The sequence below is a fragment of the Coffea eugenioides genome, chromosome 9, assembly GCF_003713205.1.
Source record: "Coffea eugenioides isolate CCC68of chromosome 9, Ceug_1.0, whole genome shotgun sequence".
Taxonomy (NCBI): Eukaryota; Viridiplantae; Streptophyta; class Magnoliopsida; order Gentianales; family Rubiaceae; genus Coffea; species Coffea eugenioides.
The window spans coordinates 42,250,948-42,269,581 of record NC_040043.1 but is presented as its reverse complement, the minus strand read 5'-3'; the positions used below and the strand labels follow the sequence as shown (position 1 = coordinate 42,269,581).

General features: G+C 36.4%; 1 protein-coding gene across 1 annotated transcript; it reads right to left on the bottom strand.

Moving 5' to 3' along the window:
• Positions 1 to 13,345: 13,345 nt before the first annotated feature.
• Positions 13,346 to 14,841, bottom strand: LOC113783691 (U-box domain-containing protein 21-like). The gene has a single exon (XM_027329897.1). The coding sequence runs from the start codon at positions 14,748 to 14,750 to the stop codon at positions 13,422 to 13,424; it is 1,329 nt and encodes a 442-aa protein (XP_027185698.1). The 5' UTR covers positions 14,751 to 14,841; the 3' UTR covers positions 13,346 to 13,421.
• Positions 14,842 to 18,634: the final 3,793 nt, after the last annotated feature.

Genomic DNA, 18,634 nt, shown 5'->3' with positions numbered 1-18,634 from the left:
CAATGCCAAATGAAGGCATCCTTGAGAAACAATTAAAAAGGCCCAACAGGAATGGCAAGAGCAAGCATCAGCTTGGAGTGGGGAGAAAATGACCCCTGCGGAAGCTGAAAGAGGTGGAGAGATTACAGAAACAGATGAGGTTGGAAGGGATGAAATGTAGATCAGAATATCAACTCATGTGCAAGAACAAACCAATAGAGTTGATACTGGGATTATAACAACTAATTTCAACCATCAGTTAGTGTCTGCTTGGGCACTAACTGATAGGTACGTAGGGAACCAATTGCAGACTAGTGCAGAAGTTGTAAAGATGGCCATCATAAAGGCCAGACAACAGGAATGGCAGAAAATTACAATCCATCTCCTCAGCCCTCAGCTGTTGAAAATGATAACGAATGGGTTGGCCAAGGATATCAAAATGGCAACTTTGATTGATGATATTAATAGTCTCAGAGCTTTATTCCAGAAATGCTCCTTTTGTTTAGATAGAAAATTAGATTCTAGATGTGAATGGATTAGTGATTATGCTTTAGGCATATCTCAAGATGAGGAATGGATTAATCCTCAGTGTGTCTAACACTTTTTGTATAGAACTAGTTGAGTCTTTGCTCATATAAGTGTATATTTTTGCCAATTAATACAAAATCTACCGTTGCGGAAAAAAATATAACTTTCTAAACTTGTACGCCAAGTATGGTAGGATTTAGTTTTGAAAAGCTGCTAAAATTCGAGTTCGAATAGGTATCCACCAATGTCCGACCCCTATCATTGCATTTATGTTTGTTTGATGAATAATATAAGATTGTCAACGGACTTGGACCCGGTAGTTTTTCCGGATACGGGTTGACAAATAATCCCGGTGGTGTTTGGATAGTGTGTTATTTGAAATATTATTTGAAATATTCAAAGTTGACTTTTGTGAATAATGGAACTTCCAAATAATCGTTTGGACAGCGAAAATATTACTTGAAATAATTGTTTGGACAACTACAACTTTTATTTATCCTTTTATTAACCAAGATAATACAAGAGTCCATGATTATGAGATAAATGCTAGACATTGAAGTTCCTCTGCCACGATTCTCAACACACTAATTCTGGTTATTGACCTTTATTCCATCTACGATGGCAACAGTTGATCAAAAACTATGTGATAGTTTGACTACTACAGAAACTTGTTATCTATCGCCTGCAGTGCCCTTGGGCTGCATACATTTAGTCCGCCGTTGCATCGCGTGCTACTTTCCACGCTTCTACCTCTGTCCGAGAAACGTTTAGCGTCTGCATACGTACCCTTTCTCCGAGGTCGGGTTACACCTCTAATTGGACATTTTCATCCTCGAACCTTTGAAAATGGGCATCTCCGGGTTGGAACATTCTCAAAAAATTATGTAGCCTACAACATGCAATTACCACACTAATTTGTGTGGTCATATAAAAATTCGGTACTGGGCCCTTGAGGAATTTAAATCTCGTTTTCAATACTTCAAATGTGCGCTCTATAACATTTCTAAGACTCGAATGTCGAGTGTTAAACAACCGCTTGGCTGGGTCTCGTTTCCGAACATTCTTGTAGGGTGGTAAGAAACCCGGAGTGTTTCTATACGCTCCATCTACCAAGTAGTACTTCCCTATATTTCTCAAAACATGCAGGGGAGCATGGATGCAGAATTAGTAACAAGGCTTTGTGTATATTACGTGTGTGTGTGCCAAATATTAACTAATTATTACCTGAAGGTGGAATTGGAAAATCTGATGGCGGCATCAACGCAGATTCTAGCACTCGTGCATCGTGGGCACTGTCTTCCCATCCAGCGTAGACGTAGTTGAATCGCATATCAAAATCGCACACCGCTAGGACATTTTGCGAGTGTATCCCGTATCGATTGGTATATGCCATTTGCTCTCCACTTGGCGGGCAAACTAGAATATGTGTGTCATCTAGAGCTCCAACAACACCCTACCAAGAATGAAAAATTGACTGCAAATTGTGCGATTTGTAAGGACAGCAAATTTTTCACTTTATTCACTAGACTAAATTATAGAATTTTACCTGAAACCATGGATAGAAGTGTTTTGAGTTTGCAATTCTTGGGTGAACATTATCGTGGTCATACGGCCTTATTATTGTGGTGGCAAATCTGCATAGCTCAAGGAGAACTTTGTGCACGTTTCGATTAATTGTCTCCGTTGACCGGTTGAATCGTTCCGCTAGCATGCGCTGAGTATGATGATGACTTACCGTGACTAGAGTCATTGTTAAGGCTTCCTCTATTTCGACCCTTTATTAATAGGATTGAGACACATAACCTTTATTCTGGAATATTTCACATAATCGAAGGAAATTGTCAACTGTGATATGCATGTTTTTCATACTGCGTCGATAATGCCCATTGATCACCTCTTCAACCCACTGCCGTCCGGTTAGAGAGCCGTCATGGTCAGGTATTTTATCTCTAGTCCTGTCACGATGCAGCATCATTAATTCTGCTACCAAAACCAACATTGTCTCATCCCTTTCATCTTCCTCAATTGTTGCCTCTCTCCGTCCTCTGTCCGTCCTCCTATTATTGACCGCCATAGTACAATTGTCTCTAGAGAAAAAAGGGAGTAACTGTAAATTGCTAAATAAGAATCAAACTTGACAGATAAGAAGCAAGGGAAACGATTACCTTCAAATACTCGGTGGCAGAGAGGTATCTTTATCGTCAGAAAGAATGTTAGTTTGAACCGGTAGACGAGAAAAGCTAGAGTTTTGTGACAATTGCAAGACTCCAAGAACAAGGAGAACTAAATTTAAGGTGCAATAAAAATACGAGTAATACTACGCACCGACATAACTCACATGCAAAAATGAATGTCTTTTTCAAAAAGGCTACCATCTTTTTCGAAAGCCTACCATCTTTTTGAAAAGCCTGATCAACTATGATCGACTCTTGTACAATATCAAAAGAAATAATTCGGTGGACACAGCTACCCTCTATCAAATAAGAGAGCAAACAGTTGCTGTGGCAAGCAACCGAAAGTGGACTGGCATGTTGCTGGAGTTGTGTGTCATAATACGCAGCTACTAATAGCTGCATGAATGGAGCAAACAGAAATGATGCACGAGAATTATGGCAGGGGCCCATTTCACAATTCTTTTTGTCTTTGTTTCGTTGTTGTTGGGGTAAGTGAAAATGTAAAAATAGTACAGGATTAGATATGGGAAAGGGGAAGGGAAGGAGGAAATAGGGGAGAGGGGAATGTTAAAATGAAAAAAAAAATAACGGTGAATTTATTTGACGTACGACATTCTGCGTTCCTATGGCTCAAACTGGACACAGTTTCTCATTTAGCTTTCTTCTTTGGACAATGACAAGCATATTAATGTTGGGAAGAAATATTGGGCCCCTCCAATATGTATGTTTTTTTTAGAAAGGATCCGCAAGCATTTGTTAAGGAAATTGCTCCCAACTACTTGTGCGTCATGCTACTTTATGTTATGCTTCTTCTGTATGCTGACTTAAAGAAATTTGAGACCTCCGCAAGCATCCATCCTTGAACCATTAGAATTGCTTAATGATCATGGTTCATTAATTGATGTCACTGCCACATTCAATCCCACAGCAAATGAATAGTGTGCTTGTGATCAGCTCGTTGGAGCAGGCAGCAAGTTTAAGTTTGGCATTGCCTGTTGCCATACTCCAAGTATCCGTAACAAACCGCAGTTACTTCCCTATATTGGTAATGCATAGCTACACATCACAGGCTGAAAGTCTAACTCTGGAAATATCAAGCACTTTCCAAGGAAAAAGATAATCAGAATGTGTAAGTAGCACTGGGGTCTGGAGATAACAGGAGAACCAAAGTAATAGCCCGTGAACCCTTTCTATTGCATGGAGTAGAATGAAGTGTACGATCCTCCAGAGAGATAATTGAGAAAGCCTATGTCCAAATCAACTAAGGCACGAGCCACGGTCGTTCACGGGCGTTCATGCAAAAAAAGTCAAGAATGCCTCCAATGAGCCATGGATTCTTTTGCGGCTTTAGCTAGAAAGAACAGCATTTAGCTTATCATAATTGGTGGAGTGCTGTCGGCTGGTCCCAGGTGAACAAACAATTTCCTAAAGTGGAGTGATATTGGCTGGTCCCAAGTGAACATTCAATAGAGTGAATTTTGCTACTATCTCTGTTCAGTATAAAAATAGAAAAGCACACTTAATCTATTTAGGGAAGGTCCAAATCGAGTTTGTAAATTACATAAACAGGACATGGTGTAGCTGCAAGTGGCTAAAGAACTTATATTAAGAAACTCATCTGCGGCTAATTTTTTTGTCTTTCGTTACCTTCTACTAGCAAAAATTAATCACAAGGCTTGAATGACTTTCATCCACTGTCGTAATTACTCAAATTCCGTACTAGTACCCTTACAAACCAGTAGGTTAAACAGGTGAGAAAGTAAATTTTCATCTACGAATGATGAACTTCCTGAGTAAAAATGACCAACTTTGACAATAAATAGCTCCCCTAAATGATGAAGTACAATAGCAACCAAATGGAGTAATGAACTAGAAAATGATGAACTATAAATGATGAACTTCCTTAGTAAAAATAGCTGTTAAGAATTCACTTAGAAGAATTAGAGAGTAACTGGCTACTCTTAGAAGAATTAGATGAGTAACTCAGAACTCTTGCACACAAACTACTTGCTAAAAAATTCTGCAAAACTGAGAGCTATGAACACTTAGCCAACAATGAAGCAATGATGAAACAAATGCCTTCACTTATTTCTTTCCGCAACTCCGTAAGAAACAGAGAGCTATGACAATTCAAGCTAACAATGAGCTTCATACATACACCAATCTCATACTGCACATATCCATTACGCAATAAAAGTAACAATTAAGAACTAGCAACAAAATCTCACACACCAAAATGAAACAAAAATTTGACAAGCAAACTCCACCCACATATTAAACATACAAGGTACAACAACAGTTTTGTAAAAAGAAAAACAACTCCAGCTCATAGTTCTTAACGGATATAGGCAAGTCCTGAAGGTTGGGAAAAAATACAACTCCACCTAATTGGAAAAAAAAGGAGCAACTCCACACGCATCATACCAAACTTACACAAACCAAAGTTGACAGCGACTAGGGATATTACATTCCCCTATAACAGAACCATTGCCGGAGTGAATATCAGAAACAGATTTGAGACGGCAACTCTTCTGTTTTGGTGGAATATGCTACTTCAAATTATGCCTCACCTTTCTTCCTCATATGCCTTGCGACATATGCATATCTTCCAACAGCATCATAGCGCATGAAGATAATCCGTTGGCCTAAATTCGTATTTTCGGCGAGATACGAGTCTATTTCTACCTTCTAATCAACGGGGATATCCATGGCTGACACAATGTCTTGACAATTTTCAACTTTGTATGTCTCATCTCTGTCTATACAGTCCTTTCGATCAATGATCGCCACCTCTATGAAGTTCCTGATCTTGCTTAAAGCGTCTTCAAGTCTATCCGCAGATGACCGGCTAGATTTTGTGCCTCTGGAACCCTCTCGCTCACCGGAGTTACCCAAACTGGATGATGGTCGCTTCTCACTACTGCCTCCCGGAATAGAGGACACGTAGTACACATCCTCTCCTTTCCAAGGAGAGGTGGCTGAAGGCGGTTGCGACGACGATGAGGCTTTGGCCTTGCCTTTCCGACTCCTCCTAAAGGTGGTCTGGCCATCAGACTGTGCTTGTATCCCTGTAGCCGCTTCTCCAATCATGACAGGAGTGAAACGCTCGTATAAGCCGCAACTGAAGGACTTAGAGAAGTTTTCGTACTCGCTGTTTGACTGTTGGTTAAAAGACACAATGATAGATAATTTTTCACGTTTCTAGCTTCTATATATGCATAAGCAAAGTGGTCAGGTTCGGTAGACAAAAAATGCAAAAACTAACCGAAATGAGAGCAGCCCAATGGTCCTTGTCAGCAGTGAAATTCTGGGTGTCCTCTTCCCATCTGATGCCAGTTTCGGCCTTGTTGCTGAGCCTCCGAAGTTGGCAAAAAAGTTGTCATTTCTTCTTGAACTGGTAGAATCTAGATTGGTACTGGGCAGCACTGACTTCATCTTCATGGTTTTCACGCAAATGCTCGGCTATCTGACCATAATTCCATTCTAGCGATTTACGCCGGTCCCATTTTTTTAATATCTTGAAGGCGATATACGTATCAATAAAGTGCTCATCCATTTCAGGAGTCCACTCGAACTTATCTCCCATCTCCTATTGTAAAATTGGAACTTCAAGTTAGTAGGCATGCAAATAAGTATGGTAATTAAAAATATTTTGAGGTGAGGCAAATGTATACCATACGGTTTGCTTCAAAGTTACTGATGCACTCTTCAATATCGTTGGAGTCAGTGGATGATTAGACAGTGCAATTGGAGGCGCAGCTGATGGGAGGAGCTAAAGACAGAAAACATGCAAAAAATTGACGTGAGTCACATAATCACACAATTCAGTAGTGTTTTCATGAGGAAAAATTGAAGTACGCCTTACATTGACTATTACACTGTTGCTGTGTCTTGAGGGGCATCTCTATCAGTCTCCGTCATGGCCTTATTCAAAACGTAGGGAAAGTTTTTGGAAGGCAGTTCTCAAAAGAAACGTTTAAACTTTTTCTGGGTTAATTCACGCTGATTTGTGAACTCTACAAATACAACAAATAACAGGAAATAAAGTGGCACTAAGTTGAGTCCAACTACTACTACCATGTGGAGAATAAGAACTGCTTTGAGTGATAAACAAAGATTGTACAATAATGGCTGCCATGGTACACGAATAGATACTGTAAGGTTAGAATAAAACACCTTTTCTGCTTTCGCCTAAAAACTCACTAGCATCTGGTGACAAAGGCTGAGTGCCAGCATAACAACCAAGATTTTTTCCCCTAACTCATACAGTACAGATGCGAAGCTGAATGACCATTACAGTGGGAAGTTATTGGGCTAAAAAGAATTTTTTTTTCTAAAAAAAATTGAATGTTATAGGAATAGTTTAAGTCGCAGCATGGTTGTCAAATGTGGCCATAACCACAGATATTTAGTGCACATAGAGCCCCAAATTTTTCAAATCATTCTAGCACAGTAGGCCAATATTAGCCGCAAAACAAGTCCACAATCAAACAAGAAACCAAATCCCTAAAAATTGGTACTACGGAAATTCATGGCAAATGGGAGGATGTTTCTCAAATTAATTTTGACAACGGTGGCCATTTTCGTATTTCTCCTCAATCCGAAGGCCGGCCACACAGAAAACTCTCTCCAAATACGAATCAAAATAGGTGGTTTTAAGCACAAACAGGTATAAAAAAGTTCAATAAGTGCTCAGATCATATTTGCCACAAAAAATTGCTGCTATTCATCCAGACACATACAAATCCAGATTTATGTTAAACGGTAAGCTGGGTTGAAAATTTTCAACCGCTTTGATGGTACCTGATAAAAGCTCCTGGATCGGATTTTGTTGGCACTTCGAAGACGGGGGTTGAACTACGCCACTACTAATAGGGACTCACAGCCGCTTGTGTTGCCGGAAGAATGGTAGCTACTATGTGACGGGTTAAACGAAAAAAAGGAAGTAGGCGGTTAAGGAGTTCCTGGAGTTGTGCTTGAGGAAGTGGGAATAAAGAGATGAGATCGGCTTCAAATGAAGAAACGCACAGTGGTGTTTCAGTAAATGCTGAGCAGCAAGGAAATGACCGAAGGTAAATTCCGTAGATGGGTAAAGTAATGAGGACCCAACGGCTAAAAAATCTGAATTATGAAACCGGTGCGCCACGCATCGTAATGCATGGACAGCCTGCACAGGACAAGACCCAGGCCTTGCTGATAAGGCTAAGTACAAAATAACATGTGGGATTCTAAATTGTGAAAAATATTCAGTCAGTCCAAACACCATTTCTCCAAATTATTCCAACACCACTCAGATAATTCAGTCCAAACAAAGCCCCCATTAACCAAACCCGTTTATTTTAACAAAAAAAGCAGGTCGGATACGAAATATAGGATTTCAATCCGTAGCTAATCCGAGCCTGTTTAATACATTAATAATTATAAAATATAAATACTGCTTAATACAATAATAATTCTTTTACCAAATTACCAAACTCTAATCTTACAATCCACCCGCACATCTCTCTCTCTTGGCTTCCGTGTAAACCAATTCATACCACAGAGAACTGCTTGAGGTATTGCCAAATCGATGCATTGTCATTCCTTATGGCTCCATAAGCCAATTCATACACAAATTATGTCGGGTCTTATCTTTTTTTGAGTAAATTCGGACCTAACTCATCCGGACCTAATCCGGGACCCATCGGACCTGATTCAGGGATTAAAAGCACAAGACCCATCGGGTAGACGGGTCAGGTCTGGAACTGGTACATTATAACGGGTTCGGGCTCAAAATTTTTAATTTCGGCCCATGTCCAACCCGTTGACAGGCCTAGAATAGTAACAAAAATTTTTTTTAGAATGTCAACCCGGACTTTATTCAAAGCCAATTTCTACAATTTCCTGACAACATCCAACGTAGAGTCCCCCGCTCGCCTTCATCGGATTCCTTTCCATTTCGTCATTGCATTTTCGATCCATTTTCTACTCGATCATATATTTTTCCTACAAAAACTAATAAATACTCAAATTAGGCAGCTTCCATTCAAATTAGACACAAATATCTCAATTGACTAACAATTCATGCAAATAAAACTACTCTAATTAATACCCTATTAGTTTGATCCACTGTAACGGTTTTGGCCATCTTAGTCGTATCAACGGAATTGATGAGACAAAATTGAATGTTGGATTTGCATAATTCTTAAAACTAGGTGAAGTTCGAGATTGATTGTTTAGTATGATTTGGTAGTTAATTCATGTCTGCAATGAATCTGTTCTTAGAATAGTTAATTTATGTCTTGTATAAATCTAATTTTAGATTACATCCAGGGCAATCTCGGTTCAAGATGTGACGGGGAGTAAATTACTTCATCTTCTTACTTTTGGGAAGTCTTGGTATGGAAAATGAGGTGATGAAATCAGGGACGAAGAATAAGAGAGAGCAATTGAGATCAATTCGCCCTTACAACATTGCCACTAATTTCGGAAATATAAATAGCAAAAGAGTAGTGAGAAAAGTTATGGATAAACATAGAAACACTTGTAGCAACCTTAATTCGGACTCCATTGTTGAATTTTTGAATTCCATTCTTTCTTTTGAATCCAGAGCTAGACTGAATTATAATTCCTTTGTACATTCACTAGCAAGAAAATGGCCTCTAGCGACGGTTAAAAAAGTTCTTAATGCGATTTTGAAATTTGTGAAACAAAATAGAGGTGAGATCGTTGATGCCAGAAAGGTTGTTGTTACCAAGGAAGAACTTTAGGTTAGAGCTTTAAACGAATCGAGCCGCTTGCGAACTTATCGCCAGTGGCTCTAGTCCGAGCTCAACTCGAGTTCGATTAAGATCGAGCTTAACTCAAGTTTTGACCAAGTTGAATCGTATAAAATGGTTCTTTGATCGACCCATCCAAACAGGAATATTGATTGATTTTTCTATTAAAGATATTGTTAAACAACATATTTTTAAGATCATGGAAGTAGGAGAGAATCTAAATAAAGATGTTCTGCTTTTTCATGAAAATCTATTTTCTTGTTATATCGACGAACATGATGTACATTAGGCGATTCATTATCTCTTGGAATGCAAGCATTATGTGAAAGAATGGCTACTTGATGCACAAAGATCAAATCAATTGAGGGAATTATCATGCAATGTCATTATTGGAGAAACCGAGTTAAATCGAGTTTTGGCTGGGCGTTTTTCACCAGGTGGAGTGGTAGCAATTTTTCTTGGTACAACCAAAGGATTACTCAAAGCCATGATTCAATCCTCACTGAGGCAATTATATTGCGCCATGGAAACAATTAGGGCAAATTACATTTTACCTTCCTATAGTTTAGCATTTTTTACATAACTCCCATATGGTTCCAAGAGTTATACATAATCCCCTCATGATTTGGATTAAAGTGTCAAAGTGAAGGTAATAATCATTCGTAACAGAACTTCTAAAAATGTCGAAATTACCCTTATAAATATATGACATATTAACCCCGTATGATTTTTATATTTTACCATATAACCCCCTTATGGTTTAATACTTTACCATATAACTCCCTTATGATTTTCAAAATATACACATAACCCCCCTTGATTAATAAATAATTTTCAACTTTACATAAGAGTATTTTTGACATTTTAGGTGTCTCCGTTAAAAATGATCATTCCCGTCACTTTGATATTTTAATCCAAACCATGAGGGGTTATGTACAGCTTTTGAAATCATAAGGGGGTTATGTAAAAAAACGTTAAACCACAAGGGGGTAAAGTGGAATTTGTCCAAACAATTAAGGTGCAAGAAATTAAAGAATTGGAGAATATAGGGGATGATGAGCTCATTGGAAACATCTTGCCTACTGATACTAAAGATGCTTCGGTGTAAGTGTCAGGTGTGGACTTTACTACAGCACTGATATCTGCAGATTGGAAAAATTATTAGAATGAGCAGAGTTTAAGTTGCACTGATTACAAAGACGCAATGTATAGATATCTATGTCGCAGATGCGAATTTGACCAGCAAAGGCCTGAGGTGTAGATGAACAGCAACTTTATCAGATGCACAAGGAAAGCTGAAGAAAATGTAGATACTGAAACCAGAAAAAGAAAGAAAGAAGGAAGAGAAGATTACAGGTTATGAATGATGCGTTGTGAGTTGTTGCACAGGATCTTTTTCTGCTTGTTATGGTATATTGTCCAGTAGAGGTTTCATGCAAAGATGTAGTAGATTCATTAGGTGAAGCTTGTTCAGATTATGAACATCCAGCATTAAGTACCTAAAATGTTACTTGCTGAGTTGCTGTCACCTCCTGTGCAGCTATGTCGATATGTTTCTCTTCTTCCATTGTTTAGAAAACAAAAGATTTTAGTTCCTTCTTTCATGTGGTGCAATTCTAGTATCTCCAGAGATACTTTTCCAGGCATATGATCAGCTTGTATGTACTTGGCCTTCAGTCACATCAGAATCCCTCTCTGGTCAAACAGAGGAATTTGGTACTTTTCCAGTTAAATAGCGTTGGAGACTTTGGAGTCCCGACTTTCATATATCTGCAGTGGAGCAGAGTTAGCCAAATTTTGTACCTTTCATCTCAGATCTTTCTTGGTCTTAGGCATTAATTCTACTACTTTTTTTTTTTTGTTTTTTCTGCATCTGAATTTTCTTAAATTTCATGGTCTGGTTTAAATTTCAATTGTTTTTCTGATTTTATTGGTTTTCTTTGTCAGAGACCCCGGGTGGGGTGATCATTAAATCTTTAATTGTTCTTAGTTGATAAATTTGTTCCTATACTTTCATCACATTAGGATGACATTTTCTCTAAAATTTGCTGTAAGCATGCTTTATCATATTAACGGCTGCTTGTAATATTTTTCAATAAGAAGGCTTAGCCTTTATCCAAGTCATTACTCCAATTTCTGGCTTTTTTTTTTGGCTGTGAAAAATCTGTAGCCCTTTTAAAAATTGATCCTCATGCTTTTATAAGTCTAGGATTAATATTTGCTTATACACATTGGCTCAGTTGATAAAGAGGAACCATTGCGTCATACAAAATAATGTGTTTAAATTCTGCTACTGATGTGACTTATATTGTTGTGATGGAAACCGTATCAAACCTAATTAAATTTATTACTACTTTAAAAGAAATTAATCTTTTTTATTGTGATGGCGTATACACAAATAACCTAAAATAACATATGGTTCAAACAAAGAATAATGATTCCTCCACTCCCGTGCACCAACCCGGAGCCTTTTCTTTTTCTCTTTCTTTTTTTGGTTCAAATTTCTAGTTTCTACATAAATCGATTTCCTCAGCAATTAATTTTCACAAAATCAACATTATTTGCCTTCCTCACTTTTGAATAACAAATTAAAGATTCTATACTTTTTAAATTTATGATAAAAAAAAGGCTATAGTGAGTGAAATAAGCCAAGTAAATCAACTGACTTTCTTATTTTCTTGGAAAAGTTAAGTAATGTCAGATATTTTCAACTTAGATTCAGCATAATTGCAATTTGCACCCTTGAACTAATACTTCTATGCTATTTATACTCTAAATTAGAAACCTTATCATTGAACTGCTTTATAATACCAAATTCTACTTAAATTGATTAATTGATAAAAATCAATCATTGACTTTTGGTAGCGACTGTTGAAAGTAGACTTTAGTACCCCTTAAAGAAAAGGAGAGTATTTTATTGAATATATATGTAAACTAAGAAATAACAGTATAAGATACAAAGGTTTACAATACAAATTGCAAAATAACATCTTTTGAAGAGACATTTTTTTGTTTGACTTTTCACAATTGAAGACGAAAAAAAAATACTTTTGAATAAAATCTTGAGACTTTGAATTGTAAATGTTTTTTGTTCAAAGACATAAAATTAAATGAAAAAAGTACTGATTTCTTATTTGGGCAATTTCGCGTCCTTCTCTAGAAGAGCCACCCACAAAAGAAATCCCATATGATAATAGAAAACTTTCTTCTAGATAAATTCGAGATTGAGGTCTGAAAATGCAGCTAGCATTTCTTTCAATTTTCTTTTCTTGCTTGTTCCTGTTCCTTTTCATGAATTTATCTAGAAGCTTTCTTTCATTATATTTCATTATTTAGGACGGCAGGATCATGACTAATAAACTATTAGCTTAAAATTCAAATCAAACACCTTAATACCACCTTCCATGACAATTATCTAGAAATCAACCAAATGGTCAATGGCATTGGTAATTTGGCATCAATTTGCTAGAAGTTCTGATTAAGAAACTCAGAAATTCATCCCCATGACTAATTCTTTTCCTAAGGTACTACTACCACAGTCAAAAACACGAAAGCAGTAGAGTGTCAAATTCTTGATTCAATGCATTTGAATTTGACTACAAGATTGTCCTTAAAAAAAAAAATCATCAAAATTCAGCATTTACATTATGGTTACCTCCTGGATTTTCGTCTCAAATCACCAACATGAAAGAGTAGCTAGGAAGAATCATGGTCATATGCTCCTTGTATTTTCTTCCCTCACCAAGAAAGGAGCTATTGATGAATAATAAACTTATTTTAATTTCAATAATCATGTTAATAGACCCACAAAAAAAAAAGAAAAAATGTGTAAAAATTTTCTTCCAAGGACAACATGAGGGAAAATGATGGAGTGGTTGTAAGTGAAATTAAAGCATATTGTAGCACTATCTTTTGTACATTGAAATTTAAAGTATTGCCAAATAAATATGCATTGTAGCACTATCTAGTCCAGTCTCAAAATTCAGTAAGACCTCTTCAGATTCTTGAAGTCTAAAGAATCTGTACATTCTGCTCTATCCCTATACACATTCATCAACTTCATTAGCTCAGTTGTCTTCTCTTTTGTTCCGTCTGTAGAACCAACTTGTAGGAGCAACAAGAGCTTTTGGAAAGCACCCAATTGAAGTGCTTCAACAAGAACATCTCCTCCTTCAGATTTGTCATTCTTACAAAGCTTCCAGAGGATCGAAACTGAAAACTGAGTAGCCAAATCTGAAATTCGCAATAGTTTCTTCACCAAAACAGGCACAGTTAAAGCATTGCCATAGGCTTTTTCCATCCCTTCATCGTAGCTGCAAACCTCATCCAAAACTCCCAATGCCTTCTCACATATGCTCTTTTCACAATCCACCAGCATTTCTAACAGAATTTTGACCAATTCCATTTCAGTAAGCCTTGCAATGACTTTAGAATTGGCAGAGGATGGTGGATTTGAGACTATATGGTACATGAGCAATAGTGAAGCTTTTGTAGTACTAGGACTAATAGGCTCTTTGATCAGCTTAACCAAAGCTTCAATAGCTCCCCCAATCTCTAATAGCTCGTCGATCTTCTGCTGATCAGATGAAACAATCTCAATCAATGCCAAAACAGAATTTCTTCGTCCTGACAGATTTCCATTTTTCAAAAACCATACCATGCAATGTAAAGAAGAATCAGATCCAAGATAAGACTTTGCCTCTCCATCAAGAGGTGATATTGTTATCAAAGCTGACAAAATTTCCTCCAAAAGCGCAACGTTTTGTTCAAAAGGCACCTTTGAGAATGTCTTGAATGCAGCAGCTAAGACTCCACCAGTGCCATTAGCCGAAATGCATCGCTTGTTTCGCTCACTGTCCTTTGCCAACTCCTTGATCTTCAGCACCATTTCTCTGCACCTTTCTGCATCCTGTTGATCCTTTGCAGTCTGAATTCCTGAAAGAATCTCTGAAACCTCGTACGAGCTTATCGGGATTCTCGGAGTTGGAATCCTCTCAATCCCATAAGACCTTTTCTCCACACACCAATCCTGTATCATCATCCTTAACGTATGATTAGGTACAGGCTCAAAACTCCTCAAGACTTGGTTAGTGACAGGACAGATACTATTACCAGCCTCAATCCACTTCTCAATGCTATCGCGATCGTATGTTATACCTGTCGATAAGGTCACTGGATCCTTCATCAATTCTAACGATATTGGACAACGGAAATGGCTAGGAATTGTTAACTCCATGTTGGAAGTTACCTCCAAATTTTGCTTCTTTGCAGCACGCCTTGCAGCCCTTTTCTTCCTCCATGACAATATCATTGTTTTCCAACAAAAATTTCAAGAACAAGAACCCTGAACAGATCAAAAATTTTTTTGATGCGAAGGTGTTTCTGGCAACTAGTTATATATCTTATAATCTAGGCTGTGTAAGTTTGGATTGTGGAACAGAATTGGAGAGGTGTAGGGGATATATATATGTTGGTTTATGACATTTTTTAAAAGGGTTAATTACGCGGTCCAATTTTCAAAACTTAGAAGATTATATTTTTGGGTTAGGACTAAGGACTATACAATAAAGAAACGTTCAAGACAGCGTGTTTGAGAGGAGGAAGAGAAGAGAGGGAATAGAAAGATGGGAATTGAACATTGACCATTGACACTTGACAGTTTGAAATGGTAAAAGAAGCCAAACCAGCAGAAGGGGCAATTTGTGCGTGCTATGGGTTTGATGGGAATAAATCAAACATTCATTTGAATCAAAGATTTGACACAAATAAGGAAGAAAAGTAGCTTTCAAAGGGTCGGTGGATTGACTAATAAATCTGAAAACGCCTAATAGTGTAAAACGTAGTGCAAAGGGAAAATAGTTGTGGTATGAGAGCAAGAAATACGTGTAACAAATCATGATATTTTCAAGCTTTATCTAACTAATTATTCTTTTTGCATAGGAGACCTCGGTCTAATTATTTTTTTTGATGCAGATCTCACAAGTCTGTGAATTAGCAAACTTTGCATCATCACACAAAACAAGAAAAGAACTCGTGTATTACATACATTTTCTAAATATTTTGAGATATATTGATTATTTTTTTTATTAAGTATATAAAAGACGTAATGAATTTTTTCTCATATTATATCTCATGAATAATACTTTAATCTCGACTTCTTGTAAATAATACTACTATATCTTGCACGAGCTTTCTTAGTAAACCTTTTCTTTCTATTACATCCCATGAATAATATTTTGATTTTGACAAATTCTTTTGAACAATATATCTTACGCGAAATTTGTTGGAATTGTGAAAATGTATAGGCAAGTACGTAATATTACAATATGGTTGGGGACTAAAAATGAAAAAAAAAAACACACGGAGACCGTCAAAGTTGTTTTTATTTGCTCCGCCACATGGGCTCCTTAACGCGAATCAAACGCGCAAGGCTTTAGCCGGAGCGGGCTGTGAGGGGGCTTGCCGCTTAGTATGTGAAATAGAAGATGTTGAACTGCGTCAAACTTTTCCAGGAAAACTCACTCAATTTTTAGTTATTTACTATGGGCTTTTTTAACTTGAGTGTTTATACGGCACTCGTTACCACACATAATATTAATATTTATTTAACTTATCATATATATTTACATTGTAACAATTATTATCCTCCCTTGCATTTACATATTTTTCCTATTTAATCTTGGATATCCTCCTTTGTATTTATTTACTTTTCCATATTAATCTTATATTTTAAAAATATAACACCTAAAATATATTTTAACTATAGCACAAAAAGATATTGAAAAACCTAAAAAGGATGTATGCATACTTAGTAATTAGCATATTACAAAAAAAATTGTTCCCAAGACTCAATTTAACTAGTAGAGATATTGGCTTAGTGACTATAAGTCATTGCACAAGGTCTCTGGTTCAACTTTCAAGCAAAAATAATTCGAAGACAAAAAGTACAAATAAAGAAGTCATCAAATTTTGGCAAAACTTAGAGAATGTGGTAGCAGCAAAATTCTCATCCTAAGATTCTTTGTTATTTTCTAATGGCCCACCCCCTTTCGTGATGGAAGTAATGTGTTTCAATAAGAAAAATGGAAAATAAAATTAGCGAATTGAATAATGATACAAAAATAGGGACCAAGGGCATGAACAATTATTAGTAACAATCGTTTTGAACGATGAAACATTTTTTAAATAAGACGTAACTTTACGTGAACTATTTGTAAAATTTAACAACAGAGACACAATTATTACATATGGGAGCCGTATGAACAGTAACAAAATATTACACTTTTGTTGTAAGAATGTATAAATATTTACATAAAGTTGCAAAATATTAAAAAAATATTATATTATTCAGGATGGTTAACAGCCGTCCTGCCTCTCAAAAGTAGTGTGCCCACGAGATGGGCTAAATCAAAACAAAGGTCATTGGGCTAGGCTTTAAAGTATAGCGTTGTTTGTGGCTAAGTCCAGACAGTGCCAAGGCCCAATAACAGCTTTACAGTACTGTTCATTGTGATAGTTGCCCATCAACGCAGTAGTGGCATTCCTCCACTGCAAACTAGGATAACCTTCTACTCCTCTAAACTTTTTTTTCTTTAAAAAAACAAAAAAAAAAAAAAAACCGAAAAGGAGAAAATGAAGAGAACAAGACAGCATATAAATAACAAAACTACATGCGACCGTTGCTAAAAGGTTAATGGCCTTGATTGCCAAAAAAAAAAAAAAAAAGGTGCAGATCAGATTATAAGATCTATATTGATTTTAATACCATATGTGGGACTGACAAAAAAAAAATTAAATTTACATTATGTTAAAATTCATTCATATTATGAATAAAACAGTTTAATATTGTGTTCAAATGCACGAAACCGTTTCAGCACAGTTGCACTACAATCCGTCCACTAGGTGTTGGTATACGAGTTTTTTCTTATTTGACGTATATTGCATCTCGTGAATTATGTCGCTGCATTCACTAAGTCACCGGATCGCCATGGTACTAACTCATCATCCTTTTTTGATAGCTGACATGGTGTTATTAAGGAGTAAACTATGATAGATTTCATACTTAAGAGGGTAAAGTGTCCGAAATTGAAGTTTAAGAACTAAAGTGATACTGCTTTATGGTTTAAGGGTCTAAAGTAGGGTTTACCTAAATCAATTCTACCCTAATCTAATTTCAGAATGAAAAACATTACTTGATAGATTTAGTTGCAATACATCTTATCACCTAAAATCATCTGATAGATTAGTATGTTGTGACTCCAGTCCCAACATACTAATTTTAGCCCAATGTTCTCTTATAGAACAAACATTTCTCCTTGAACCACATGATGTTTGAAGCATGTATGAGCATACTAAAGGGTCAAAATTGAAAAAAAGCCTCAGATTTGAGATTGGAGAATGACCCAAATTTTTAAGAACAAAACTGTTTTGGTAAAATTAATGTAAAAGGGTAAAGTAATCGATTGCCCTTGGATTGTTATTTATGTCTCATTTTGTATTACTTAAGTGCGAATCTGAATTGTCAACTTCCAGTTATTGATGAAGTGGCATATCAAATTACTTTTTCCAAAATTTACATTAAAGTTACATGTTTTATATGTAAAATTTTTTCTTAATATCTATATTAGATATGATTAAATCGCTGCAGCCTCCTTTAAGAATAAAAGTATTGTGGTGATTTATACCACTGCATTTTTTATCATTAGCAAACATTATACCCGTGCATCGCACGGATAAAATAAGAATGTTTCTGTACAGTGCACGAGCCATTGTAGCCTATTCGATATTTTCCAATATTCTCGATCTATTGTCATTGTCTTGATATTCAAGATACTTATATTTATATAACCAACGGGGTTGGTTCAATATTAGTGAAGGGCGCTTACAATCTTTCTTACTGTCAAGTTCAAAGCTGAGAAGGATATAGGGAAGGGGTAAGAGGAGTTTAAAAAATGTTATTTAAAAAAATAAAATATAATAAAAAGATATTTATGTTTATGTGAGAAATTATAAATTTAGGATCACTTGATCTATAAATTGGATCCTGAGTCACTTATTATTATCATTTGTACAGCATTTAGAGTACTTAATTGATTATAGTATGATACATCGAAAGTCATGACTCATGGTAGCCATGAAAACATAATCATTGTGATTAGTGTATCAACATTTTCTACTTAAGCTAATTTAAAATCT

What these genes read in the sequence shown, in the direction of transcription:
- LOC113783691 (XM_027329897.1), bottom strand. Translation starts at nt 14,750, where the DNA reads ATGATATTGTCATGGAGGAAGAAAAGGGCTGCAAGGCGTGCTGCAAAG.